General features: G+C 40.9%; 5 protein-coding genes across 6 annotated transcripts; 1 reads left to right on the forward strand and 4 right to left on the reverse strand.

Moving 5' to 3' along the window:
- Positions 1-10: 10 nt before the first annotated feature.
- Positions 11-16,020, forward strand: LOC110067207 (non-structural maintenance of chromosomes element 4 homolog A-like). Its single transcript, XM_020774513.2, has 10 exons — positions 11-301; positions 513-593; positions 1,506-1,636; positions 2,528-2,691; positions 11,864-11,963; positions 12,358-12,436; positions 12,942-13,051; positions 13,771-13,816; positions 14,241-14,320; positions 15,113-16,020. The coding sequence occupies exons 1-10, from the start codon at positions 19-21 to the stop codon at positions 15,251-15,253; spliced, it is 1,215 nt and encodes a 404-aa protein (XP_020630172.2). The 5' UTR covers positions 11-18; the 3' UTR covers positions 15,254-16,020.
- Positions 3,641-4,988, reverse strand: LOC149118313 (uncharacterized). Its single transcript, XM_089293742.1, has one exon. It carries the CDS (start codon positions 4,698-4,700, stop codon positions 4,017-4,019), a length of 684 nt encoding a protein of 227 aa, XP_089149868.1. The 5' UTR covers positions 4,701-4,988; the 3' UTR covers positions 3,641-4,016.
- Positions 6,690-8,207, reverse strand: LOC149118314 (uncharacterized). The gene has a single exon (XM_089293713.1). It carries the CDS (start codon positions 8,205-8,207, stop codon positions 6,948-6,950), a length of 1,260 nt encoding a protein of 419 aa, XP_089149839.1. The 3' UTR covers positions 6,690-6,947.
- On the reverse strand, positions 8,218-9,055 carry LOC149118315 (uncharacterized). The gene has a single exon (XM_089293707.1). It carries the CDS (start codon positions 9,004-9,006, stop codon positions 8,266-8,268), a length of 741 nt encoding a protein of 246 aa, XP_089149833.1. The 5' UTR covers positions 9,007-9,055; the 3' UTR covers positions 8,218-8,265.
- A 339-nt stretch (positions 16,021-16,359) lies between the features above and the next one.
- LOC110067183 (cell growth-regulating nucleolar protein-like) lies at positions 16,360-22,167 on the reverse strand. 2 transcript variants are annotated; one of them, XM_020774490.2, is made up of 7 exons: positions 21,849-22,167; positions 20,678-20,785; positions 20,321-20,401; positions 19,614-19,986; positions 17,564-17,623; positions 16,939-17,024; positions 16,360-16,791 (listed from the first exon to the last, which is right to left on the reverse strand). In XM_020774490.2, the coding sequence occupies exons 1-7, from the start codon at positions 22,092-22,094 to the stop codon at positions 16,654-16,656; spliced, it is 1,092 nt and encodes a 363-aa protein (XP_020630149.1). In that variant the 5' UTR covers positions 22,095-22,167; the 3' UTR covers positions 16,360-16,653. The 2 variants fall into 2 exon arrangements, with proteins under 2 accessions (XP_020630149.1, XP_020630141.1); XM_020774482.2 differs by having other exon boundaries at positions 16,939-17,027.
- Positions 22,168-22,187: the final 20 nt, after the last annotated feature.

Here is a 22,187-nt window from a genome sequence, read left to right on the forward strand (position 1 = left end):
CAGCTACTCGCGAATTGTATGCGCAAATCTCTTACAGCAGTCTATAGGAAAGCGCGCGAACCCAGAACCTACCTGTCAGTTTCTGGCGGGTGCCTTGCCTTTAATTTTGTAGGTTTGTTGGGTTCATATCTACATTTATATACCTTTACTGCCATTATCTGCAATAATTGTAGCTTAGTCGACATGGGTGAGGATGGTGCAGGTTCCGATGATTACGACCCACATGCAGATCCTAAAGCAGATCCCCGTGAGAGACGACGAATTCGATACGAATATCGTGAACTGATCGCCGAAACTCAAAGTAAGCTCAAAAGCAATGCAACTGCAATTTACCTAATTTTCCCTTCCTGTTACAGCGATATATTTTATGGTTACTATTTAATAACGTACCTGAGATAAGTTTCAGTGAGTCAATAACCTCTAAAGGATGATGCACTTCAAGAGAATGAGCTGTTGTATAGCTTATCCACATTATCCTTTTATCATTTTCCGATATTTTTAATTCTCAACAGAAAATAGACATGATTTTATCAAGCCTGAGTCGACCGGATTACACCAGGCTCTGGACAAAGCTGACACTTTATTTAAAGGAGGTAAGAGGGATTTGGATTTACGAGTTTGACATCCAGAAAGACAAAAAACGAAATCGAAATGCCTCTCAACCACATGAGAGCTGCTGCAGCTAAATAGCACAGCAGATTCTTAGCCAGATGAGCATTCAGGCATCCTGTGGATGGCCACTTTCTACAGGGTTCGTACAGGTCCTGGAAAACCTGGAAAGTCCTGGAATTTTATTGTGGCATTTCCAGGACTTTCCAGTGCTGGAAAAGGGCTACTGGTACTGGAAAGTTATGGAAATCTGTTAAACTCAAGTAAAAAAATATGAAATTTATGGCAGACGGTAAGGAGAATTAACATTAAGATCTTGGGAGTGAAAGGGTTAATGTGAATTTTAGAGTCCTCGAAAAATCAATCCGAGTCCTGGAAAAGTCCTGGAAATTTGTTTCTGAAAAAGGGTACGAACCCTCTTTCTAGAGAAATATTTTAAATTACTTGGCTGAGCTGACCCGATAGCTAATTTTGGATACCTCCTTTTCAAATCCTGGCTAAAAACCCGCTGTAAAGTCTACCATGAAGCCTGATGTAGCCTCTGGTTAGTTTGGTAGCTGCCTGAAAATTTCAAGTTGCAAAGGGCAGAATGATTGGCATTTAAAGTGATTAGGTGCCATCTCCCTTCAAGCGGTTCATCTTTTTCCAGTTATTATTTACACTGTCTAATGCTATTTCATACAGCTCTTCACCTATTTAAATGCCTGGAATTGGCTAAGCATTGTGGTTTTTAGAGCCAGCAGAACTGCAGGATTTTGTTCTTATCTAAGAACACAACAAAAATTTTCTATTTTTTCCAAAGGCAAAAGTTTTATTTATCATTTAATTATTTGAGAATTATTAAATGTCTTTAGCAGGAGATTATAATTATTTTTGTTTTCATTTTTCTCCCTCAGTGAGGTTAACAAGAGAGGCTGTTCTTGACTCTCATTTCCTGGTGCTTGCTTCAAATCTTGGAAGTCAACAGGCTCAGCAATTACAAACTCACTTGGTTACATTTGATCCTGATACCTTTGTCCAGAAGCTGGTAAGTGAACAGGTCCAATTAGTGTGTTTACTGAGTATTATAAATATCATATATTATTAAATTATCATCAATAACTTTCATACTAAAGATCGTAGTAATCATGCCGTATAGTTCTAGTGTGTGGCTATAAGTTTGTCAGCTCTGTCAAAATATATATGGATACCTTGCTGGGGAACCAGAAATCAACCTACTGCTTCTCATACCTTTCCAGGGGCAGATCTAGGGGGAGGGTGCAGGAGTGTGTACCCCCCGCCCCCCACCCAAGAGGAAGCCTTCTTCTTGATATTCACTTTTAAAATTTGTTTCCCTCACCAGTCAGTTAAGTCATTCCTTAGTGGTGCTCCCCCTTCTAAGAAAAATCCTGGATCCACCCCTGTTTTCTTTTCTGCTTCCCATAAATCTTATGCCATGAACTCAGTTGTAAAAGAGGTAATGCAATGCAGAGTGTGTGTTGATTGATTGACTACAGCCTGCTGTCTCCTGGAGTTTAGAAGTTTAGCAGTAAAAACCTGAATAAATGAAAGATAATTTTGCCTTTTTCTCCCACTTCCTACCATTTCCTGTTCTGGCTCCTGTAGCCTCCCCTTAGTCATTCCTTTCCTACCAGAATCCTGTCCCAACCCCGCTTAGAGGGGCTGTATTACATTCTACAGTATTCCACATCAAACACTTAACAGGTTGCTTTGATGGGGCCAAAATACCCGGTATTACAAATTTTGTAATAGTTTGCATTTTATTTACATTTAATTCAAATGACCACCACCTTTTCTGCGAAGTTCCTACCTGCCTGTATCCCCTTCACCCTAGCCTGTCTCAACTCCCATCCGCCACCTCTAGGAACCATGGTGTTTCTATTTAGTATTTGTTGACACTTTTTTTACCGGTTACCAGATCACTTTTATGGGAGGCAGAAATATTGCAGATGCAAGTAGAGAAGATGACGAAGATGAGGACATGCCCAGTAGAAGTCAACATCCACCTCCCTGCCTTGATTGGAAGAAGCTTGGACAAAAAGCAAGCGTGGCTTTCAGGAGAACACCAAATGTTGATTTTATGTATGTTTATCCTTGTGTTGTATCATTTGATCCAAACAAGCCCAATACCTGTATTTCACTGCCATGACTTTTGTGAGGTCTTCCTATCAAACCATGCATATGGGCACTAGTGTACAGGATATACACAAGTAAGCTCCAATTACAGGGCAGGAAAAAACATTCTGAAGTCCATTTGACCTAGTACATTTCAGTTTTCAGTTGCCTGCACTAGAATAATACTTGGCCAATAGGCATGCAATGTTCATGCCTTATCAACTACATGATTGCCGTAAATCCTTGAATTAACACCCCCCTTTGAATAAGTGCCCCTCCTATCGGCCAAAATTTAAAATAAATGCCAACCCCGAATATGCGCTCCCTTCCTTCCCCCCATTTTGGTGACAAGTAATGAGACAACAAAGAATGTATAGTTTTTGTTGTGTAGTATTAGATTTGTGCATTGTTTCAGTTTGTGAACACATTAAGTTCGGTTAAACTCATCACAAATAGATGAGCTTGGGAACTGGTGCCTTAAAGGTTAGCGGGGTGCCAAAGCCATAAGCCGCTAGGAGGTATCCATAGCAACCCTGGAAAGCAGGAACCACCCAATGAGCGTCCGCTAACCAGCACCGTCACACTGAAAGAAATTCAGTGGAATCTACTTACCTGGAGAATACTTACCCTGACCAAGAACAAAACGGGAGGGAGGAGAGGGTGCAAGAATCCGCAATGATTCGCGAGCAAAGCAGTGCAACTGATCCGCAACAATCAGCAGAATACACTACAACAATATTATGCAATGAACCATAAACCCCTGCAAAACCCCTGAAGGCCGCCCCACAGGTCACGTACTCCCAAACGCGGAAACCGCTGGCTGCATAAGCTCATATTTAACTTGCCTAAATGATATTAGCTGGATGGGCACACTAGCTGGCTGCATTAGCTCGAGTTTAACCTCTCCTAAATGATATTTAGCCACATTTAAACTCATCACAAATAGATGAGCTTGGGAACTGGTGCCTTAAAGGTTAGCAGGGTGCCAAAGCCATAAGCTGCTAGGAGGTATCCATGGCAACCCTGGAAAGCAGGAACCACTCAGATGAAACCCTTCTCCTGGTGCTTGGAGAAAGGAGGGACCTGGGGACAGGGTGACATGGTACCTCTGATCCCCCCAAACCTACCCCCAAGCACCAATCAGCTGGTATAAAGGGCAAATGCAAAATAAACACATACCTAGGAAGCTAGCCACGGTGGACTGCAAGTCCAAAAGAAAGACCCAGGAACATCATGCTACAGCAACCAGAGATAAGCTCCAAAAGGCGTTCCAGGTAGCACAAATGCTTTCCTCAAGCCAATTTTTTAGAGAGGGCAGCTAAGGTATCTGACGGGGTCCTAATGTAGAGCTGATAGGCATTGCTTGACCAGCGGCCCATGGACTGAATCAAATGATCCGGTACTCCATTGCGAGCAGCGACAGTAGCAGCCCCTATACGAAAGCTATGGCTCGAGAAGTTACCAGGAATCCTGGCAGAGACCATGATCTGCCGAAGCCAATCCGTTAACACAGAATGTGAGAGGGGCTGACCACTCTGGAACAAAAACAGGGGGCCTGGAGCATCACCCCTGAGTGCAAGGTAAGTCATAAGAGCATGCACTGCACACAATGGATGCCTACCAACGCCGATGTGAATGAGACAGCCCTTCCGAAACGGATAAGTCTTGGAACCTTTAATCTTAATGCGCATGCATGATGGGGCTGAAGGTGAATCCACCGCAACATCCTGAACACCCAAGTGCAGAGATGAAGAGAAGCTAGACAGGTTGGGAACAGTGAACTCGGAAGCGCAAAGGAAGCCAAAATATCCCAATGAACAAGCTGCCCAGAACATGCAATGGTCCGGGAGGCAAAGGTCAAGAGACCGCCAAATAACCAACATCAGGTCATCAGTAATGGGAAGTCGCGAAGAAGAAGGAGAACCTTGACAGCGCTTGATTCCACGTACAACCCGTTGAAGACGAAGGCAATTCATAAGTGGCTCGGGGAACCCTTGTTCAATATGAAGGGCTCTAACCCCAGACAAATACACCTCGATAGAGGAGTGCTGAATAGTTCTCGCAAGAAACGTGACAAAGAGGCAAAGTGTCCATTCGTCTGCTGGGCACGGGGACCCTGAAGGATGTAACTTGCCAAGCTGACGGCAAAAGGAAATGAACTTCGATTGTGCTGAAGCGTATGAACGGCGTGTCGAGGGGGCGAGACCTTGCGACAGAAAGGAAAAGCACTGTTGCTCTAGGGCAGAGAAGTCAAGTCCACCAGAAGCTCTGGCGGGATCCAAGTAGGGTGAAGCTGTGCATCCGGGACCAACTGCCTGAAGTCCTGCCAACGAAAGCCAGACAAAGCATCAGCTATCTGATTGTTAACCCCAGGTACATGTTGGGCAGAAAAGGAAAAACTATGATGAGCGGCTGCAAGAAGCAGGCTACGCAGTAATCGCATCAAACACGGTACTTTAGAAGTCCTGGAATTCAAAACATGGACGACAGCATTGTTGTCTGAACGGAAAAGGACATGCTTCTTGCACCACATGTGTCCCCAAACATGAGCAGCGATGACAACTGGAAAGAGCTCCTTATAAGCGATGGACTGCTCTTGTTGAGAAGGAGCCCAGGAACCAGCAAACCAAAGGCCCTTGAGGTATGCTCCATAACCAATTGATCCAGCTGCATCAGAAGCCACCTCAACGTCTGCCTCTGGCAATAAACCTGGGAACAGCCAAAAGCTAACACCGTGCCAATCTGACAAGAATTGGTGCCACCACAGGAGGTCCAAGTGAAATTCCCTGTTAAGGCGAACTGGGTGATCCCTTTTGCGAAAGCAGCATAACAGGTCGATCATGCGACGTAAGAAAGTTCTCCCAGGCCAGACCACTTTCGCCGCATGATGCAGATGGCCAATGAGAGATTCTAACTCCTGCCTATTGCACCATTTTCGAGAAAGCCAAGAAGTAATGAGATCTCGCAAAGCGGACAATTTCTCGGCGGGGAGACGAGCGATTTGATTAACGGAATCCAGCTCAATACCTAGGACCACGAGCACAGTTGAAGGGCCCACACACTTGCCGGGGTGAAGTGGCAAGCCCAAACGTCTGCATACTGACACTGCAATACTCAAGTTGTGTGCACACTGAGATGACTCAGGAGGGCCAGCAGTGATGAAGTCGTCGAGGTAGTGCAGCAGGTCTGGAATCTGGTAAGAATGCACGAGGATCCACTCAACCATGTCTGCTATCGCATTGAAGATGAAAGGAGCTGATCGAAGGCCAAAGGGGAGAGCCAGATCCACGTAGTATTGATTACGCCACTTCATCCCCAGCAAATAACGGTCAGACGGATGAACAGGAACATTGCGGTAAGCAGCCTCGACATCGAACTTCGCCATGAGGGCCCCCTTTCCCAGTCGAGACACTAGGCGAATAATTTGATCCACAGTTATGTAGTGGAGGGTAAACTCATCTGGGTTGATCCCATCATTGACACTAGCCCCCCCCCTGGGGAAGACAAGTCCACGATGAGGCGCCACTTTCCTGGTTGGCCCTTCTTTGGAATAACACCAAAGCTACTGACTTGGAGGTTGGGGAAGGGGGGGGGAATCGAACGGGCCAGCCACCCTTCCCAACGACACCTCATTGGCTAAATAGTCGTCAATGACAGACTGATGCTGGTGCGCAGATGGTTTGTTTTTCTTAGCCGCCTTAAGCTTTTGGGCCGGGCAGAAGCCCAATTTGAACCCGTGACGGATTCCATCCAATACAAAATGAACCTGCTGTTGATGGGGATGGAGCCACAACTCCCAGGCAAACTGCTCCGCCTGCAGAGGAGTGACTGCTGAAACTGGGGGGAGAGGAACTAGGGAAGGAACACAGATAAAACAGGAGTCAATAACTGGCCCCATAATATCTAACCCCAACCCAAACCCCTTAATTTATGCACAACCTGGTAAATAACAAATGCCATGAAAATAAAACTGAAGCGACTAGATTTAATTCAAGCACAAAAGGTCAAAAAAATACAAGTGGTAAATATGCCATCCTAAAACGAAAGAACAACAACATAGTGTGGTGGGAAATAACAAACATAACGCGGCAAATGACAAACAACAATCAGATAGTGTCTATTCGCACCTAAACCTGCAGCTAGAAGTCCTCCACCCTAACAGCAAAGTCAAAACAGTATGGGAGGGCCTAATGACAAGTATTAAAGTCTACTACTTCAATCGCTTAGCGCCTGGATTTGCTGCTCGAGCAAGAAGGAGAAGAGTCAGCTTGCCGTTTGGGAGAAGCTCGGGACTGGCTTGGTGGCTCGCCAGGGTAAGCTCCAACGCGGTGCGGACCAAAGCAGCTGGAGCATTTGTGTGCAAAACGGCATGATAAAGAAGGAGCAACACAATGGCCTCGGTTCCACGATTTGCAAATAACATGGGAAGATGCAGCTCCATGTGGCTCTGTGGATTCATCTGACAATTCACGGCCAGGACGGACAGAGGCCCCAGCCGCGTGGAAATTAAACAACTGGACATTTATGGCCAACCAGTCCGTCAAGTTCGTTGCGGCAGCGTGTTCGCAGAAGGCCCGATCATACGCCAACCAAACCCGACCGGTGAACTGGCGATATGTGCGGAGAATCAAAAGCTGGTATTGCAGCAAATCCCTCCACCGCTGAGGGAAGTGGGACGACAAAATGAGGCTGTACACTAAGAAAGCCTCCAGCCAACTCGATATATCCTCAATGCACCGTTTAGGTTTTTTAGGTGTCGAAGTTAGCACCAACCGACCGTCGAGCAGCAACTGAGGCTTGGACTCAGTTGAAACTATGTTGACCGAAAGCAGCTCGTTCAGCTCTACAAACTTCCCAGCCACAATCTGGCTTACAAGCTTCGCTGGAATGGGCGAAAACCCAGGGCCAACCACGAAAGCCTGATGCAGTATAGGCGACTGGGCCGGCGAAGAAACACTGCCGAGAGCGAGTGACGCGGTCCCAATAGCGGAATTGGACGAAGAAGTTTCGAGTGCGGGTATTGGCGAGGCAAACGTAGAAACAAAAGAGGGCACAACAAAATTGGGCCTACCTTGCGCCGTAGCGCTCGCAGCGACCGCCGAAACTGGCGGAAAGCCAACGCCAGAGGCTGCCAGGGCTGAGACTTGAGCATCTAGCTGGCCAGAAGATAGAGACGATGGAGGAACGCCCCCAGGCATGGCCGCCTCCGGCACACTCATGGATGAAGAAACTGGAGGCGTCAATGGCAAATTTGAAGCTTGCTCGGCCGCGAGGGCTTGCTTGACCGCATTGATAACCGATGCCAAGAAAGCAGGAGAAGGCTGATCAGCAGGCTGAGCTTGAGACGTCGAAGGAACGACCGGCGTCTGTGAAGTTGATCGAGGGAGATTTGCATCATTGGGACGTGGTCGAGTCGTCTCAGCAACAGAAACAATGGCATCGAAGGCCACCACTTGACTGTTACGGGTTGACCTGGCCGTCATCATCGTGTAAAATGGGGTTGACAGGCCTGCATGACTCTCAAGCACGTGTTTTAGCCTTTTATAGTTTGGCTCTCACAAGTATATCTTTGAGTGAACGCCCTCTTTTGTATGAAAAGAGGGGCGGATCCTTGTAGATTTCGCTCAGTAATGGTTGTTGTTCTATTAAATGCCATTTTTTCATTAGGATTTGTTTTAGGTTTGGCACTGATGGTTGATATTGTGTGACAAAAGGCAAGATTCGTTTGTTTTCTCTCTGTTTTGGTTGGAGGGCTAGTTTCCTCTCCTCAAAGTTCACTTCAGAGAGGGTTGCTTGAATAAGATTCTCTGGGTAACCTCTCTCAATAAGGTGTGACTTGAAGGTTTTGATTTTCTCTTCAAATATTTTCTTAGAAGAGTTCGTTCTGAGAAGTCTTAAAGCCTCTCCTTTGATGAAACCTTTTTTAACTCCCAGTGGGTGGGATGAAGTAAAGTGTATATATTGGAACGTTTCAGTAGGCTTGAAGTGGGTACGCACATCAAGAACTGAGTCTTTTTTGAATCTTTCGCCTTTAGAAATGTTCGTATCCAGGAATGTCGTTTCTGTTTCAGAAACCTCAGCCGTGAATTTTATTGTCGGGTGGTGGTTGTTTGCTTGTTCAATGAACTGTAATATTTCATCCCTGTTTATAGTCCAGAGTGAAAATATGTCGTCTATATATCGTTTCCAGACGAGCGGTTGAAATGCGCTTTGGCTTAGGATTTCTGTTTCTACCTTACTCACGAAGATGTTAGCAAATGCTACTGCCATCTTTGTGCCCATGGCTGTGCCATGTATTTGGAGGTAGTTTTTTTCAGCGAACTGGAATGAGTTTTCTGTAGAATAAGCCTTATCGATTGCTCTAGTAGTGGTGTTGGGATAGGAGGTTTATTTACGTAGAATGTTTCGTATGCTCTGCATACTGTTTGGATTCCCTCCTCTTGTGGTATGTTCGTATAGAGGCTCGTTACGTCCATTGAAACAAGCATAACGTCCGCTGGGACTTTCGTTTTTTCTATGAAATTAATGAAGTCTGTTGAATCTTTGAGATAAGACTTCTGTTGTTTTGCAATAGGCTGAAGTAGTTTGTCAACAAATGATGATAATTTCTCTGTTGGGCCTTCACACCCTGATATTATTGGTCTACCGACCGGGGTCGGTTTGTGTATTTTAGTAAGGGTGTAGAATTCTTGAATGCGAGGCGGTTTTGGCATTTCACAAAGCCATTTTTTAGTGATTTCGTCTATGTGGTTTCTACAGTAGAACTCGTTGATGAGTTGTTCAACCCTATGTTGTGTATAAATTACCATGGGTGTTTCAAGAGGCCTGTAGTGGGTTATGTTGTCTAGGTGGATTTGACCTTCTTGTTTTTTGTCTTCTGTATTCATCACAACAGTGGTTGTTCCTTTGTCTGCCTTTTTAATATTAATTCCGCTGTCACGCTTTAAGGCTTTGAGAGCTGCGCGTTCCGCGGGTGATAGATTATTTTTAGGCTTTGTGAGTTTTAAGTCTGCGAGTTCACTCTTCACCTCTTCTAGGTAGCTTTCAAGGGCAACTGATTGTTGTATTGGTGGTTCCCATGTAGATTTTACATGGAAAGGATGTGGTTCGTTGTTTTGCCCGTGAAATATGTACATGAGGCGCCTTCTTCTTGCGTACTGATCGAAGTCACGCAAGATTTGACGCTTTATTTGTGTTTGTTTTGTCACGGGTGTTGGGATAAATTTGAGCCCTTTTGCCAGCAAATTGATCTGGTCATTTGAGAGTCCTTTGTTTGAGAGGTTTTTTATATGTTTTTGGTTCGCCTCTATTTGTATGTGTGATTGTTTCTTTTGTTTGATCTTTCTGCGCTCTTTGCGCTTTTTGTTCGTTAGATTGCTTTTTGCATTCCTTCCTCTTGTGTTTTTTGCATTATTTTTGGCCCCTGTGTTGTAGTGGGAGTCAGAGAATACACATTTGTACTTTTGAACTTGTTTATTCTCAATGTCTCCTAATTTTTCCATCATTTTGCTGAACTGGGCAATACTAGCCTGGATACTGCCAGCAATTTCTTAAACATTCGTGATTGTTACATCAGTGTTACATGCAGCTGGTGCCGAGCGCGCTGGTTTGTTGTTACAATTCTCATTTTCAGTTGGCGTTTGCACTACTTTTGGTCTCTTTGATTGTTTTAATTCGACCCTAGCGCGGTCGATTTCACGGTAGTGAAAACGTGTTAGTGCTCTGACAAATTCTTGCTCAGTGTTCTTTCTGAGACGCTTAATGTCCGTTTTAAATTCATTGTCCGCTCTTATCCGAGCCCTCGCCCTGTATTGTAGGGATTCTGGGCAAGTTCCTTTGTCTGTGTGTCTTTTCAATGACTTGATGGCTGATTCCACGTGGAAGATTTTGCTTTCTGCTGACTGTGGTGGTTGACTGTGGCGACGTTTTGTAGGGTTCTCGTTCATTCTGGCGGCTTTCTTTGGTTCACGGTTTTTCCTCCTGCTCTGGCGTGCGGTTTGTTTTTGTGGGCTGGTGTCGTTTGGCACTTGAAAGGACAGTAGTTCGTCGTCTACGGACTGGCCAAGAAGATTGTCTTCAAGAATGCTTGAGGTGTCCATGTTTTCCTCTTCAATGGCTTTAGAATTGCCAGGGACTGCTATTAGCCCTTCTGACGTTAGTAGGTTTTCTGACATGGTATTATCAGGTATTGGTCAGGCAAGACCGCGGTTTCAATCCTATCATGTGGATCTCTTCAGTTGCCGATTATTTGGAAGGACTGATAGAGATGAGTTCTCGTTATCAATCCGAAGAGGGGGTGTTCCCCATCCTACTTATACTCATGTGGAGGATCGAAAATTCTGTGTTGTCATTGGCTATTTAAAGTACTAGCCACATAAAAAAATTATTACAAGTACTAACGGTGCCGCAATTTAAACTTTAGGATCAGCTTTTTATGTCGATAAACAGCTTATGTTGCTGTTTACGCACAGATGATGTGTTAAAAAAATGATCATGTCAGGCCGCAATTTGGGAAAAATTAGATAAGTGGCCCCCCTCGATTAAGCACCCCCTTGAATAAGCACCCCTTGTCTTCTATTAAATTTGAAATAAGCAGGATTTATGGTAACTAGGTTTTGTCTGTAATCAGTGATAGACTATAACAAGACTGCTGACAGCAGCTAATTTTAATTTCCTGCTGGACCACCAAACTTGTTTTCACTTGCCCAAGGGCAAAATTTTACTTGCCCCGGGCAATCAAACCTGTTTTTTTTCCTGCCCTGAATCATAGATAAACCACACTCCAGGAGACAAGACTGGTACTTGCCACATGGGGAAACTGCCCTAAGAAATGTTCTAATCCTAAAGGATTGGTACTTAATTGGGGTAGTGCCACATGTACAATGTAAATTAAATTTCTATGATTATCTTTATTATTCCCCAATAACTACAAAGATGGACATGCTTAAACTAGGGTAAAAAAAACAATGGAGACAAAGTTTGATAAACAAATGAACACGGTTTTAAAACAGGAGGCACTGTCTATGGTGTCTGAGTTCAACAAATTGTAAAGTTAATTGTTAAGATCTTTATGACTGTCTGGTCAGGCAGAACTGAGGTTTTAAGCCATTTACATATCTCTCATTTTATCTTGTCTTAGGCTTGGTCCCTTATCTATGGAACCTCCCCGTCGTCCAACAAGAGATACGCAGAAAAAAACATCACAACCTAAGCCCACCCAATTAGTCAAACCAACACAGGTGAGAATCAGATATATAAAGTTGTGCAATCCATTCTACTAACAATTACAAATTTAGTGTAATTTGTAATTTTAATTGTTCTTAACAAATGTAATTTGTTAAGAACAGTAGCAGTCACATATCCAAAATAGCTTTTTTTGTGAATAGTCCATTTACATGTAGATGTGGCCGGCCTTAAGGCGACACTCAACTGACCCTCAACCCACTGTTGGCCGATATATCCGTTGTGTATCAGTTGACACTCTGATATCGACCGAGTGTTGGTCAAATTATATTGTTCAACAGTGTTGACCAACAATACCTACAGTAAACATGATCAGCCACTGCCTACACTGTAACTGGCCATGTCAAGTCATTCTGCCATGTTGTTAATATCCTGTTTTTCTGTCATTAGTTGGAGAAAGTGGAAGCCAGGGAGGAAGCTACAACTAAAGAAGTTGATAGATTACATCAAGTCCTTTATGATAACACAGGTGTGAGAGAATTTTTTTGTGAGTTCTGTTGCTATTATTTAAATAATTGAGCCTATTTTTTGTATAATAATTTTCTGGCAGAATTCTCTCTTGCTATTTGGATAAGAGCTGAGACAGTGGGATTGATAAGGCAGTTTTCAACTACTGATTCCAACTCAGTTTAAACAGGTTTGACCAATACTGTTGCCCCAAGTCCTGAAGTTATTACCAGCAATCCATGAATACTTGACAATGGGATCAAAAATTTGTTGATGTAAACTGTAACACAGGAAAAACATTTGAAATTTTAAAAAGTTGACTTGTCCTTGAATAGTCTTGGAAAAAAACAAGGATTGACATCTTAATGAATTGTATTAACTGGGAATTTATTAACATCACTTCTGATCACTGGTCTCTGATTTTCCTAGGGCTAAACACTTACCAGAGTAGAGTAGTATGTTGCAGTTGACTGAATGATGAAAATGTTTTATTACACTTTCCTTTCTGTTGTTTCTTTTGGTTTTAGTCACAGATGATGATGACTTAAATCCAGTGTGTCTGTTCAAGTTTATCATCAATCCTGATTCATTTGGCCAGACTATTGAGAATCTTTTCCATTTATCCTTCTTAGTTAGGGTAAGTTGTAGGAATGATATTCTTGATTTGAAGTAAAATGTACAGGGGTCATACAGCTGATTGAAGTTTTGGAATACTCTCAGTTTCCCTTCCTTCCAGAGTCCTTGAATTGAGTTGTCGAAAATTCTCTTGTTCTCCCTGCTACTGGAAAATTCTGAAATTTAAATGTTACATTTGATAAAAGCAAATGACAATGCTGTCATAGTCTTTCCACATACTCTTGGTACAGTTTTAGTCAGGTGCTTAAAAGTATAATCATGGTTTTAAATATTTGCTCCATGAACTTTTCAAGTAATAGCGGAGCTCCTGCGTGCCAGGGGAGCTCCAAACACCCTCACGGTCTTGATTTCCTTTGTTTAAACTTGATGAATTATTAATGAGTTTGAGAAATGTTGGGATCCAATCCTATAATTTTGTATGTACAGTTGTAGGATTCACAAATTCATAAACTAAACCTGAAGCTATTTGTTTTATATAAAACAAAATTAATCATTGCTGAAGAGAGCCTCTTTGTAATAGTGGAGCCTGACAGATGTCAGTGTTAGGGCAACCAGACAAAATCTTTGGGAAAAGGGATGTACAATGTAACCTATCATTGACAGTCATCCCATGCAAGGAGAGTAACAGTGCTCCTTGTCATTCTATCTTACAGAATATGGAGTAGAGTTTATCATCACTCTAAATTACTAGTTTTAATCACACTTCCAATTTACCTGTAGGATGGTCGTGCTGATATAAGTCTTGAAGATGAACTACCAGTTGTGTGTAAGTACAACTGTACATGTATTTCTGGGAGGCTACAACTCTTGGAATCAGCAGTGAAAAATGAATCACATTTGGCAGTTCTTTTACCTCTCTGGGACATCATTTTGACACAGTGATTAGAACCATGGTTAGGGTTACCCTAACCCTAAGTCTGAAAAAATATACATGTTTCTTGACTTGAACTTGACTCATCACTCAAACTTGATTCAGGCTACAATTAGACCCGACCATGGAATGAGAGTGATTTTATTGCAAAAAGGAAAATGTCATGTTGAACATAAAGAGAAAGGCATTTATTCTGAGTGACTCATGATGCATATCATACCTTAACACATGCTGGAATTGGTATCAAGTAGTGTATTTTCCGACAGTATATAAAAACATGACCAAATGATTGACATCTGTTCTTTCTCTGTCATTATAGCATATGTAGAAACGGGCGGTGATAACGAGGAAAACGTAAAGAAACAAGTGGTTGTTCATCTTACTCTTCAAGAATATAAGGTGAGTGGAATGATAAAACTCTGTGTTTCATTAGCATTTTTAGCAGGAGGGCAACTGGTTTTCACAGGTGGGCAAAACATTTTAAACTGAACTTCTTTATGGGAAAACCTTTCCTCTAGATTGTCAAACCAGGTGGACAAAATAATCCTCTGCCTGAATGCCTGGTGCCAGCCCTAATGAAACCCCAGTGAAACCCCAGTGAAACAATCTAGAACAAAAAAGCTTTTATAGAAGTTGCACTGTCTTAGCCTGCATGTATCCAGGTTTCCATAGCATAGAGTAACTGAAACAACCCTGAGGAGCTTCCTTCATTTTGCTGGGTTGTCCGTAGCTAACAGTCTACTGGTACCCATTTATATACACCTTGGTGAAGGAAGGTACTGTAGGAGAAAAATGTTTTACCCAAAGAACGAATCTGGACTGCTCAACCCTGTGTCTGTCCCACTACATGTAATCATTAGGCCATTACATCTCACACTTGCCTAGTTAACGGCTTTCACCCAGGCCTTCACGGTCAATTGATTTTGGTGAGGTATCTGAGATGAACGGCCCAGAACATCATCTTTGCCCCGGACCACGTAACCTAAAAACTTTTAACTCGGTGAAATATCAAAGCCTACGAACTAGGCAAATCTCACACTAGTACCAGTGAGGTAAAAGGAATCTTTGACAAGCTACATAAAGAAAGTTGTTGCCAACAGGGACCTGCTGCTCCACAATGAAGTAAAATTTTTGGGATCATTTTTGTGTTTTTAAAGGTACTTGTTATTTTTCTTTTTCATCTATGCCTAGGAGATTATAAAAACGTTTAACATCACAGAGCCAATGATTCCGCCACGTCCCAGGATGAATCATATAAACAGTGCTGGTCCTAGTAATCGCAGAAACCAGAATGATGATGATGATGATGATGAGGAAGAGGATGACCATTAGCCCAGCGCAATCTACTGAGAGATTTGAGCGCCCTCGTGATCGGCAACAAAAACAAAGAGGAAACTCGTGTTGTTTTGAGGAAATCTCTGTTTGTTTTTCTTTCTTGAGAGAGGAGAAAACCATGCCAGGAGCAAATGTGATAATCAGTTAATGTCAGGAAAGTCTGATGGATTGAAGTCAGAGAGGGAGCAGAGTCGGACCACTGTACATGTACATTCTGTCTCTACACTTTGAAAATATTACTTTCTTAATCTACCTTGGACTTTTAGTAGATTTCATTGTGTTTCAGTTTGTAGCTTATGAAGCATTAGGATTTCTCATGGGTAATGGTGTTTGGGAAATATCAGATGGATAATAATCATAGCAGATTAGAAGTGAAATTTAACTGAAAAATGAAAAGCTGTCGTTTTTCTACTAAGAACAAGCAAATACCCCCATGCCAGTATTACGTTGCAAGAAAAACGGTTCTTTTAAACACCTATGTGAAGATTAGGGTGAAAGGAGAAAAAGAAATGCTTAATTAAGTCATTGTATTGTGGATCTTTGGTCATATACCTTCCTTTAAAAAAAAAAAATTCTTCAACGCTTTACTAGATTACAACAAAAAAGTTATATTCCTTGTATTTCCAATAAAATTTAGAATATATTTTGTCATAAATGAAGATTTAAAAGAATATTCCACCGGTAATTCCCAAGATATTTTAGTGTACAGGGTATTAAAGTTACAGTTCAAGTTTTGTTAAAAATAAAAGTTAAAATACACCAAATTACCAGTAGTAGTCTTTATCTGAAAGAGAAAAATATGGGAGAAGGACAGTGCGGGAATGCTCCTCGCTCAATACTCCACCCCCTCTTTTTTCCTCTCACCATTTTCTTGCTCCTCCCCAAGTGATCAAATAGCTGGAAGAGGCTAATCTAAGAATAAAAAGTAACTGAGGTTTAAATTTCTCTTGCACAAGAGACTGCATTGCTACTCAGGGCTGGAGACTACATTTTCACTACCTCCTGACTACAACTCTGTCGTTAGTGAAAACCAGCCCTTAACAACCAGTTCACTGTTACCTCTTGAAAATGGGATTGCCACCAAAAAGGTCATCAGACACTGCTGAAAAATGAACCTTTCTTTTATTTTGCCAATACAACAAGGTTTCCGTAAAACTTTCATTAACAAGTCAAATACAAACACAATACCAGTTCAGAATGAACTGGTAGGCATGCTTCTGCTTTCAAAAGAATGTTGAAGTGTTAATAGTACATGCATGTATGTAAAAGAACAGTTATTTATTAGAACAAAATAAATAAAACATACTATAGACATTCCGATCCTTGTAACCTGCTGTCATATGTCTCTTATCGACAGCAACATATTGATTATGCATGTTGTTAGTTTTATTAGTTCCTTATTTGACAAGCTTTACTCTGTCTTTGTGGACTTTAAATTTTGGGTTTTTTGTAATCTTCTTTTCAAACAAAGCTCTTAGCTCATTATCAGTCAGATTTTTTTCATTGGCTCCTCTTGCTTGAAATTCTGCCAATATCTGCAAGAAAAATCGCAAACATTATCAATTTTAGAGTATCAGCTCATTTGCCAAGTTAATGCTCATTTATGAAAGTATAAAAACAGAGATAAAAACTTTTACCATTACTGACATGGAAGTACTGAGTAAAACATGAATCCCATTTACCTTTTTTCTCAATCTTTTTACTGGTAACTCTTGATCAGGAGCTTGCCTTAACACTGCCTTAATTGTGGACTTCCAGTTGAAGTGATCTGCTGCATAATAAATGTAACTCTATTACCTTAACTGAAGGTAAACAGTTAGCTTGTAAATTCGCCATCAGCTACCTGTCACAATCTTTTTTCTTGCATGTCGATACATGCATTTCAACTGCCTGTAGTACTGGAGATACATTTAATCTGAAAATTACTTTTTTAAAGCATTTATTTAATGGACATTTTAAACCTCATTATTTTAGTCCAGCAGATTATGTACAGTATATTTCAGGTTTTGATTTTGAGGTGAAAAGAAAAGAACACTGCAAGTACCTCACTCTTACTTAATAAACACATAAAATGTTAATTGTATACAGCATGTCTAACATCTCATGTGACCCTGCTCAGAGAAATAACTTTGTTTGAAATCATCCTCTGTGAGGTGATCATAGGTGTCCTAAGTTAAGTCATCATTGCAGGAATGAGATGTACTGGACTTAAAAACTGAGTTTCCTAGTGTACTGATGGAAAGCTGATGAAACTAACCATCAGCCGAGGAAATCATATATCAACCTAAAATACATAGATGCACTCACTTTTCTCTGGGACTGTTTCTTCTAGTTCAGCTTTCGACACTTTGGACTGTGGAGATTCATCTGAGTTCATTCGTGTATAAAATAAGCAAAATTAATAACTTCAAACTATCAAATGCGAGCTTAATGACTCAGTGGTGGACCTGAAAAATATTTGACTCAAAGTCATTATGACAGAGTCAGGTATAAATCACATCCTATTTGCAATTACATAACTGTGCAACAGTCTGCAACACAGCTAGCTGTCAATAAATATACAGTTTCACTTTACCACAGTTGTCACAAAGTTTTGAAGTACAACAAGCGTTGCTGGTTACTTTTATTTTGCGAGCCCTGAATTTGTTATGAGATTGACAACCTTAATTGAGATTGATTGTTTGGGACATTTGTAAAATTAAAATGTCTTCAGTTGGCATATGCTCTGATCAGATAAACACATTTGACACATGTACAATGGGACCAAAACACTTTTTTGGACAAGTTCAGGTCAATCTGTCTGGCCCTTCAGCTCGTGGTATTCTTTTCTATTAAGGATTCCCGCAGTAAGGAAGCACCAAACAGCAATGACAACACAATGGGTTTATATTTTCAGCTGGAATCTGCATTTAATAACTCTGCATTAATTTTGTCTTCACTATAGATGTCAACTCTAGGAGAACTGTAAAATAATTACTCAGAGCTAAAAATACCCAAACCAGTAACTCTCACTTTGCCCTGCTCAGAGAAATAACTTTGTTTGAAATCATCCTCTGTGAGGTGATCATAGGTGTCCTAAGTTAAGTCATCATTGCAGGAGAAAGATGAGTTTAAATTATATATACAATACTGCTCAAAAGTAAGTTACCACCTCTCGTCTCGTTTCTCTCGAGACAAGTCTCGTTTCTCTCGAGAGGTTTCTCGTCTCTCGCGAGCAACGTCTCGTTTCTGTCGAGAATCACTGAAGCTTTAGTGTGGCATATATCACGCGTAAGAAACCAGTTACGTGCAACGATTGCTGCTCTGCAATTCGTTGTCGAATCGATGGGACCGTCCAACGTAAAATATGCATCGATCATTTGTTAGATTCATATCGAACAAAGGTAATATCGAACATCGAACGTACAAGACAGTGGTAACTTACTTTTGAGCGGTACTGTGTACACTGTAGTAAGAGCAAAAGACATAATATTTGTGTGAAGAAACCTGGATAGCCAACAATGATGCTACTCAAGAGAAGGATCCTAAGGATACTGAAAGTTTGCTCTCAAAATGTGCATCTTGAATCAACAGGAAAAACAAAAAAATTCCTTCATATCCTTCAATAATCAATCTGTAATTTAAAACATTTTGTTCATTTGGGTTTCCTCAGTAACATGAAAGTATTTTAAATAACTTTATACACTGAGGAAGCTTCTCTTTATCTAGGCGCATAAATGAGGCGCATAATGCTGGGGGGTAACCACACAATGAACTAGCATCCTATTCTGGCTGGGATAGAAATACTCCTAGTCACTTGGTGCAACAAGAAACTGAGATAAACTCTGGTTGAAACAGTCTTAACCTGTAAGAGAAGTTCATTATTTCGCCTGTTGGTTCAAGATTACAGAAAGAGAGAAATGTGGGTATCAAATCGTTCATCACTGTTTTAGCTCAGAACTGCTGGCTCGACAGCTACTGATATTTAGTATCACCCAACTAGTGGACTAATGCAAATCCTGCATTTTAATTGGCTACGCTACTAGATGACTATTAGTAATAGTCCTCCAGTAGCGAAATTGGTGCAATCGAGCGTGACGCTTTCTTTTGTTTTATTCCCAAATAAATATTTCTTCAACTTGCATTTGCTAACTTTATTATTGCCTTTTCTGTCTGACTAGTTGGGTGATACTAAAACAATTAGACCCTTCGCCCTTAAGGGCCACGGGTCAATAGCCCATTCGGCTTCACCTCATGGGCTATTGACCCATAGCCCTTGCGGGCTACGGGTCTAATTGTTAAGTAGTCCTAGCTAAATATTAAATAAATGCAAAAAGATTTACAATGTACAATGTTAAGAGCTACTTGACACACATACCTCTCTCCTCTTCATCATCACTTTTTCTTCTTTTCTGTCGCTTTTTGTTTCTATTGTGACTTGCATCCATATTATCTGTATTTCCATTACTGTCCTTTTCACTTTTCTTTCCTTTTGACTTACATACACTCTCATGGATGTCAATGTCTTTTAATTTTTCTCCCTTTTTTTGTTTTTTGGAGTCTTTAGACTTTTTATTTTTCTTTCCTTTTGACTCTTCTTCATCATTAAGGATCTCAAGTTCATTATCTTTTTGTTCTTTCTTGGTTTTTTTGGAATCTTTATCAACTTCATCTACTTGACTTTCATTGTCTTTCTCTTGTTCAGGTTCATGTACACCATTGCTGTTAGGTTCACTTTCTTGTGGACTTTTCTATTATTGATAGTAAATAAATTACAATTAAACATCTCAGTAGACTTATAAAACTATTTTTATTATTAACAGTTATGTCAAATATTTTAAGCAAAAAAGAAGGTTCATTTCAAGAAGGATTACCACATTGGAACATTTTGTGCCTACACTGCATTGTCCTTCACTCAAACCTTGTCAAGTTGTCAAATATAAGACAAACTTGAGTATTATAGACACACATATATATAATACTTTGACACACAAAGTACACTGAAATGGAAGCATACAAAAGTAAGGAGATCATATCACATTTTACTAATTGCTTGATTAATATAAAAATTTAGCACCTTCTAACCTTTGTACTTTCTGAAAATATTTCCCACAGTTTGTCCAGAGTTGAACTGTCTCGTACATTGATACTGTTTTTACAGAAATTCTGCAAATCCAAACATAACGTAATATAAATAGTTAGCCATTCATGCCTGAAAAACAAAAAACTAAAACAAACTACTTGTTGAAATTAATCTCCTCCAGCATACACTGTTTAGTAATGGAAAATAAACAAACAAAAAACAGAGAACAAACAAGACATGGTTTTTATAGTTCTCATTTAATTTGTGCAAGTGGAAGCATTGTGTCATTTAGTAAATTTTCAAATGACATTTGGAGTTTACATTGTGGGAGATCAATACAGCATCAAGCACAATCTTACTTGAAATTTGGCTTTCTTTCTGGGAATATTGGAATATTCACTGATTCTCTCCAGAAGAACAGTTAGCCTAGGATCTGCTTTGTCTGATCTTGTTGCTTCTCTAACTTGCTGATGAAGAAAAAGAGAGTGATAATGTCAAAAATTACACCTTGACAGCTGATTGCCAAGGTCTGCATTCCAACAGTATTCACAACAGATCACACCCTTATGCTAAAAATATTATAGACTGTACAGTACATGCATTTGGCAATGTTCAGTGTAAAAGAAAAAGTGTGCCTGTCAAAGTTACAAAATTTAACAAGTCCCTTGTTCTTAATTGTACATTTTTTTTTATAACAAAAGAGACTGATAAAAGCCCTAACAACTTTTTTTTCATTATTAACGTTAAAGAACCTGGGGATACTCCCTATAACAGCCTATTTGGGGAGGCTCTGCCCAAAAAGGGGACCTTTTCCAACCTTCAGGTATATGAAAGGGTAGGGATTTCACAAGTTGAGGTACACTTTACATGTACATGTATATGTTTGAAAAGGTCAGGAAATAGAAATCAGAAGAACATTTCCCTGTTCAGACACAATAACTGGTTTGAAATCATCACCAATGAGGAGAATTCATAGGTGTCCTAAGTTAAGTCATCACTACAGGGATGCCACAGGAAACACTGGCTAGCTATTTGTGAAAGCGTACTAAGTCCAACTCTGAACAAAATCTAGGAATATCAAATTACAGACTCTGTTCCCCCTGGAATAAGTAACGCTAAGAGTCTGACTGGAGTTAAATGTTAAGAACCACTCACGACAAATTTCCCATTCATTCTGTGTAGAATTAGGATTAATACAACTGAAAATGTATGGGTTAATCTTTTAACAAATTGCCTTTTGAAGTCACAACCAGACACCCACATGAGAAACTGTACATGCGCTCAATTCCAAGGAAAACTTGAGATACCAGTGTGGTCTGAGAACACTCTACTTTGTGGGGCAAAGGGCGAAAAGAAGTTCTGCCAGTTGAGAGAGCTGAGTACATATCAAACATAAACATAAACATAAACTGCAATGCATCCAGGGCCTGAAAGCTTCCTTATATGTAGATCCTGTAAATGAATCCTCAATTAGATCACACAATTTACCGTCCTTGGGTAAAATTCAAAATTAAGATTTCTGATGATCACCTTCAGCCATTCCTGCTGTTTGTGCTCGCCTTTGTTCGATTTATCTTTTGGTTTATACAGTTTGCCTTGGTACTTTTCAGCCTCTGAAATGCACGAAGTGTGTCCGACATACTCGTCGCCGTGAAAATCCTTTCCACAATCGATACACGACAAAACATTACAGTTGCGACAGTCGTTCTGATAGTGCTTTTCAACCTGCGTTTTCCTTACGGTTTGACCGCATGCATTACAAATAAACGACACCATTTCCACAACAAATTCTGGAAATCCACGCTGTCCCTGAGACCACGTGGAGTTCCACTGCTCCTGCGCACTACACCGTTGCTTTTGCAGTACACA

Source organism: Orbicella faveolata, unplaced genomic scaffold, assembly GCF_042242905.1.
Source record: "Orbicella faveolata isolate gen_17 unplaced genomic scaffold, um_ofav_v1 contig_1, whole genome shotgun sequence".
In the NCBI taxonomy this organism is placed as follows: domain Eukaryota; kingdom Metazoa; phylum Cnidaria; class Anthozoa; order Scleractinia; family Merulinidae; genus Orbicella; species Orbicella faveolata.

What these genes read in the sequence shown, in the direction of transcription:
- LOC110067207 (XM_020774513.2), top strand. Translation starts at nt 19, where the DNA reads ATGCGCAAATCTCTTACAGCAGTCTATAGGAAAGCGCGCGAACCCAGA. An exon ending in ACTGATCGCCGAAACTCAAA is followed by an intron (nt 302 to 512) that starts GTAAGCTCAAAA and finishes AATTCTCAACAG; the next exon opens with AAAATAGACATGATTTTATC. An exon ending in AGTCCTTTATGATAACACAG is followed by an intron (nt 12,437 to 12,941) that starts GTGTGAGAGAAT and finishes TTTTGGTTTTAG; the next exon opens with TCACAGATGATGATGACTTA.
- LOC149118313 (XM_089293742.1), bottom strand. Translation starts at nt 4,700, where the DNA reads ATGAATTGCCTTCGTCTTCAACGGGTTGTACGTGGAATCAAGCGCTGT.
- LOC149118314 (XM_089293713.1), bottom strand. Translation starts at nt 8,207, where the DNA reads ATGACGGCCAGGTCAACCCGTAACAGTCAAGTGGTGGCCTTCGATGCC.
- LOC149118315 (XM_089293707.1), bottom strand. Translation starts at nt 9,006, where the DNA reads ATGGGCACAAAGATGGCAGTAGCATTTGCTAACATCTTCGTGAGTAAG.
- LOC110067183 (XM_020774482.2), bottom strand. Translation starts at nt 22,094, where the DNA reads ATGGTGTCGTTTATTTGTAATGCATGCGGTCAAACCGTAAGGAAAACG. An exon ending in AACAGCAGGAATGGCTGAAG is followed by an intron (nt 20,786 to 21,848) that starts GTGATCATCAGA and finishes TTTCTTCATCAG; the next exon opens with CAAGTTAGAGAAGCAACAAG. An exon ending in AGAAACAGTCCCAGAGAAAA is followed by an intron (nt 17,028 to 17,563) that starts GTGAGTGCATCT and finishes TTTATTATGCAG; the next exon opens with CAGATCACTTCAACTGGAAG.